The sequence below is a fragment of the Peromyscus maniculatus genome, chromosome 9 (genome assembly GCF_049852395.1).
Source record: "Peromyscus maniculatus bairdii isolate BWxNUB_F1_BW_parent chromosome 9, HU_Pman_BW_mat_3.1, whole genome shotgun sequence".
NCBI lineage: Eukaryota > Metazoa > Chordata > Mammalia > Rodentia > Cricetidae > Peromyscus > Peromyscus maniculatus.
Window position 1 is genome coordinate 67,654,977 of NC_134860.1, and position 6,000 is coordinate 67,660,976.

The following is a 6,000-nucleotide window of genomic DNA, read 5'->3' on the forward strand; positions in this document are numbered from 1 at the left end:
AGCCGGGCTTGGAGGGAATGCTGGCATGTAGATAGGGAGTTGAGTGAGGGGGTTCTGCTGAAATGGGAAGGTATCAGGAGCCCACATGGGAAGGATGGGATGGAACAGGGCTGGGGGGCTTGGGGACTAGAAGAGGTGAGGTGGGTGGGGACCACAGATGCATGACGATGCTCTTCTCTGCCCACCCATAGACATTCAGAAGAGTTATGAGTGTGCCAACTTTGGAGAACAAGGTATCACCATGGGCTGCTGGGACATGTACCGTCATGACATTGACTGCCAGTGGATAGACATCACCGATGTGCCCCCTGGAGACTACCTGTTCCAGGTGAGGTGGGCAGAAGCCAGGGCTGCTGGGAGAAAGAGAAGCAACTGCTTCAGCCTTCTTGTGGGTGTCCAGAAGTAAGATTCATGAGGCCAGGCAGGGTGCCTCACTCAGAGGCCATCTTATCTGTCCGTCATTATACATGAGGCACATGGGCCTGAAGGATACCGAGCCTGCAGGGCATGTTGGGAGCCCATCACGGCACCCAAGATGTAGAAACAGTCATATATAATTCAATTAACCTTATGAGCTTGGAATTAAAATGTATGTGTGAGCTGCTTTGAACTGAGAAGTGGGTCCATGAACTCTGAGGCAACCCACATCTCAGGCTTTCCCTTCAGCCACCATACTGATTTCCTCCGGACTTCACACCTTGCTTTGGTCTGTTCTATTAAGGCTGAAAGCAATTGCGGTATCCTGCAACTGTGTGGTTTTTCCTTCCCCAGGAGGATCTGCAAAAGGGCCATCTCCTTGCACACAAATGGGTCTGTAAGACTAGGAAGTCAAGCTAAGGACACCCTGGCCAGGAGGCTGTTTCGTGAAGGCTTCCAGCTACCCTGCCCTGAGGAAGAGCCAGGGAGCCCTGGCTTCCGCCTTCCTGCAGACAGTTGTGGCATACTCCGGCCAGGCCCATGTGGCAGTGGAGAGAAACACTGTATCCCAGTTTTCTCCTGGCACATGGTTGCATTCCTGCCTACAGAGGCTTCATTGCCACATATCCCCATGTGTTGCATTTCCCAGCGCTTGCCCTATTGGACGGCAACGTGTGTGACCAGAAGTGGGTTGTTCTGCCTTGAAAGCATTCCTAGTGGGGAATCCAGGCAGCCCATGATCTAGCCCTCAGTCCCTACTGCTAGATACTCGCTTGAAGAGCCAGCACCTGCAGAGAAGTAACCACGGGGTGCTTTGAAAGGGTCCCCGGGCATCATCAGCTCTAAAAAGTAGACAGCCAAGTGCTTTCTAGCCACAAGCCAAACCCAGAACCACAGCAGGCCTGGGAGCAGAGCACTCTGATTTAAAGAGCAGACTTCCATGGCAATGGGCATGCATGCAGTGCTTGGTGGCGCCTATTGGCCGCTCGCTGTCACTCAGCGGGGTGAATGTGTACCATCCTATCTGCTAAAAGTGCTTCATGGTCCCCGATAGCCCTCTGCTCAGGAAGTGCATCGACCCATTGACTCTCATGTGAAGGGACACTGTTAGTATCCTCATGTCACAGCTGGGCAAATGCAGGTCACAAGTCTCTATGTCCTGTTCTTGTCCCCCAAGCGGTACAATCAGCAGACGGGTGGACTTGGGGGGTATGCCGGTGTTTCTGATGACACAGAGCTGTGGATGCCCTGGACTGTAAGTCAACAGGCCACGAGAGCTAACCTCTGTGACAGACAACAGAGCTTACTGCGTGGCAGACAATAGGGATTGGAAGAGGACTCCCAAAGGGAGGAAGTGGCCGGGGGTGCACAGACTCAGAGGCAGGGATGGATGGGCAGATGGGTTTCCGGGGTCCTTGCTTCATCCCTTCCAGATACAGAGACCTCAATCCACTTCCCTCAGATGCTCTGAGTGTGATGTGAGTATGGGGAGGACTGTGAAGACCACACAATTCACCCCAGTCCTTGCTCCTACATGGTGGGCCACACCCACCCTGAGAGCCTGACTTGGACCCAGGTTGTAATCGGATGCGCTCATGTCCACCCTTCAGGGATGCTAGAATGGACAGGGGCCTGTCTGGGCCTTAGTGTGGGAGGTGCTATCCACCCACGTTGAGTGGGAGGGGCTGAGGGGACAACTAGGATTTAGGGAGAAGAGAACTCAAAGAAAAATCGGGCCACCTCAGAAAGGGACATTTGCCAGTTTGTCTGAATGGGCAGTACCACATGCACGTGGCCTGGGTAGGCTGTGGTTAGCAGGTCAGACACAGGCTTTCTGGCGTGGCCCCTACCAGGCCAGGATATGACATCAGACCCAGTTAGCCTCATTTTGCAACAGCCTCTCTTAGGGAAGACCTAGCCATACTGTTAAGGGCACGCAGCCTCTGCCCTGGAGTGGAGGACAGCCAGCAGAGGAGTTACAGTGTCCTGTGACTTGATTTCCCTCCAGGTTGTCATTAACCCCAACTACGAGGTGCCAGAATCAGATTTCTCTAACAACATCATGAAGTGCAGGAGCCGCTACGATGGCTACCGCATCTGGATGTACAACTGTCACGTAGGTGAGTTCCCTCGGCGGCCCCACCCTCCTCCTCCTCCTCCTCCTCCTCCTCCTCCTCCTCCGGAGGCTGGAACACAGGCCACAGCTGCCCTACTTTCTCCGGGAACCAGAGGCAGCTAATCTGGGAGAAGCTGGGAGTGGAGCCAGCATCAAATTCCTAGTTCAGAAAGCAAGCCAGAGATGCATGAAGGCCTGGGTGGGGACTGGGTATTCGCAGCCAGCCCTGGCGAAGGAAGGAGGGTGGCACAGAGCTGGCGGACCCAGCAAGGCAGACCCCAGGTCTGGAGCTAAGGCCATCAACCCACTGGTCCCGTGACCCCAACTGTGTAGGCATCAGTTCATGGGCTCTGTGTACCGAGTCTTGCTGGGAAGCACTCTTCTGCCTCGTCACCAATGAAGAGCTTTTTCCTTGGGGAACAAGAAGGAAAGCAGTTTTTGCCTCTGTTGGCGTGTGACAGGCCTCATTCCTGGGGGCACTGTGTTTGTTTTTGTTAAACACCCTAAGTTTGGCACAGTGCTTGCTGAGTCCCTGGCCCTAGAGCTCACTGGTACCATCCTGGCGCGTAGGGCCACAGCTGAGCATGTACTAAATTTTTTGTCTCCTTGACTCCTGCTCTCCAGGTGGAGCCTTCAGTGAGGAGACTGAGCAGAAGTTTGAACACTTCAGTGGACTTCTAAATAATCAGCTCTCTGTGCAGTAAAGAAGACCTGGGGCCAGGCATGATGGCTCATGCCTGTAATCCCTGCACTCAGGCTGAGGCAGGGGGATTGCCACGAGATTTCTACTCCAGACATTAGACGGAGCTTCTGTCTCAAAAAAGAAAAGAAAAGAAAAAGACAAAGACAAAAGAAAGAAAAGAAAAATGACTTAATGGTCACCTACCGAGTTCAGGTGACAGTATCTCCTGGCGGGGAATACCAATTGCCATCTCCCGGCTAGCCAGGCCTAGCTGAGAAGAAAGGTGCTCCTTCATTTACTAGGCACTGCTGCGTGTCCCTGTCCTGAGGCAGGGGCTTTGGCACATGGCTGTGGGAACTGGATGGCAAGCCTCCAGCAGCTTCTCCCATCCAAGTTTTGGTATATCCTAAGTGCGACATCACCACGCTCTGCATAGATGGGCCATTTTCTCCTGGAGATGTGGCAGGTGCGAACTTAGCAACCGCAGAGGTGGTTGAGCCGGATTCCATTTTCCCCCTTCTTAGGTCGTTTCTGGAAAACTTGAATATCGAGACCTCTGTATTAAGTGTTTTTTTTTTTTTTTTCCCTCATTGTACAAACTTCTTGACAAGATCAACTCGAGGAAGGAAGGCTCTGTCTGGGCCCTCGTGGTTTGAGGACCCGGTGCGTCGTCGTCGTGGCAAAGAAGGTCTTGTGGCAGGAGCATGGCCGTGTCTGGTTTCAAACTCACTAGATAGCTGAGGATGACCTTGAACTTCTGCTCCTCCTGCTTCCACCTCCAGAGTGCTGGGCATGAAACCCAGGACTTCACACATGTAGGGAATGTGCTCCTTAACGGTCATAGCGGCTTTCTCAGCACCCACCTTCTTTCTCAGCTGCTTTAAACTTCTGTGTGTTCTTTTGCTTACCAAACGCACGTTTTCCTGTTTCTTTCTGCTCCACTTGCTCGTTTTTTTTTTTTTTTTTTTTTTTTTTACAGTGGGCCTGAATAAGAGCCACGAGCAGAACCATACCATAGCCTGACTGCTATCCCATTTTTTTTTTTTTTTTTTTTTTATGGTTTTCCGAGACAGGGTTTCTCTGTGTAGCTTTGCGCCTTTCCTGGAGCTCACTTGGTAGTCCAGGCTGGCCTCGAACTCACAGAGATCTGCCTGGCTCTGCCTCCCAAGTGCTGGGATTAAAGGCGGGCGCCACCACCGCCCGGCTTGCTATCCCATCTTAAAATGTCCTCTGCCGCCAAACAAATTAGCCCATCGCTCTCAAGATCCACTCAAGTGCTCGGCGCACAGGCAGACTGCAGCTGGAGTCTTGCCAGGGTATAACATGGTTGGCTTCTAGCTCACTTCCAGAGAGTCAGCTAGTCCAGGGCCCCATTGAAACCTCAGGTAGCAGGCCTCCAATGTCCACATTTCTCTTGGCATTCTGGTCCTCCAAACTCCCACCAGAATAATCCATTCAGCTCTGTTCTCAGCACTCTGGGGTCTTTTTTTTTTTTTTTTTTTTTCAGGCCCGAAGTTCCAAGATCTCCCAGAGTCCCCCCTCAAACCTGTTCCCATAGCTCAAGAACTCCATGGCCATGCTTATCACATCAGTGTCCCCACCCACAGTACGAATCTTGTATTGGTTACTCTTCTCACTGCTGTGAGAAAATGCTTGACGAGAGCAGTTGAGGGAAGGTGAATTGGGGCTTATAGTTTGAGACTGCAATCCATCGTGGGAAAGGCGGGGTGGCAGGTGCAGGAGGCAGCTGGTCACATTGTATCCACAGCCAGGAAGCAGAAGGGTGAATGCTGGTGCTCCATTTGCAAACCCCCCCCCCCTTTTTTTTTTCCGAGACAGGGTTTCTCTGTGTAGTTTTGGTGCCTGTCCTGGATCTCACTCTGGAGACCAGGCTGGCCTTGCACTCACAGAGATCCGCCTGTCACTGCCTCCTGAGTGCTGGAATTAAAGGCGTGCGCCGCCACCAGGCTGCTTTCACTTTTGTATTCAGCCTACAACCCCGGCCCAAGGAATGGTGCTACTAGCGTTAGCGTGGGCCTTCCCTCTTCACGTAAACCTCTTCTGGAAGCACCCTCATCGACCCACCCTTTCCAGGGTGGTTCCAAATCCCACCTGGGTGACAGTCAAGGTTACCTCTCACAACCTCCTCCAGTTAAACCAACTTCTGTATTCTATGCAACTGTGGCCACAACTTAAAGTACCATAGCAAGACATACATTCCAAGGCTCCCAGGGGATGACTGAAGATTCGGATGGTCCTGAGACAGATAGAACATCCTGGGGACCCAGGTGGGAGGGGCCCTTCACCTCAGAGTCTGGTTGAAGAAGCTCTTGCCAGCTGAGAATGCTGATACAGATAACATGGTGAATGGTGCTAATATAGGGACAGCATTCATTTTACAGAGAGACATCTCAAGTAAGAAGGTCAAAATAGCAAGGAATTAGGAGGTATAAATGGCCTGTCTCTTCCCCAGCTGTAAACCTACAGTTTCCTAGGACTTCACCAGGAGCACTATTTACAGTAAAAAAACGTATCTCAAGATCCTTAGGCTACCCCTCATGACCCATGGTTTCACCTTATCAGGGTACAGTCCTGCCCAAGGCACCTCTGGAGCCACCCCATAATCTCACTATCAAAGAGGGGAAGAGGTTGGCAGTGGGACTTAACAGCCCATCAATGATACCAAAGGCTTCCAAACCTCTGTGTATAGCTAGTTACTAAGACACTTAAGACACTTCGAGAAGCCCACACCCCAGCTCTCGGGTGTGCCTTACTCTTTCCCTGA

At 52.0% G+C, this 6,000-nt stretch overlaps 1 protein-coding gene across 6 annotated transcripts in view; it reads left to right on the forward strand.

Moving 5' to 3' along the window:
- The window catches only part of Loxl2 (lysyl oxidase like 2), an 89,104-nt gene extending 85,732 nt beyond the window's left edge, over positions 1-3,372 (forward strand). For all 6 annotated transcript variants that reach the window (XM_042285080.2, XM_076545275.1, XM_016004951.3 and 3 more), the window contains 3 exons: positions 192-328; positions 2,426-2,537; positions 3,158-3,372. In XM_042285080.2, the coding sequence (XP_042141014.1) occupies positions 192-328; positions 2,426-2,537; positions 3,158-3,237 (329 nt within the window). In that variant the 3' untranslated portion in view covers positions 3,238-3,372. The remainder of the gene's footprint in view (positions 1-191; positions 329-2,425; positions 2,538-3,157) is intronic.
- The last annotated feature ends 2,628 nt before the right edge of the window (positions 3,373-6,000 follow it).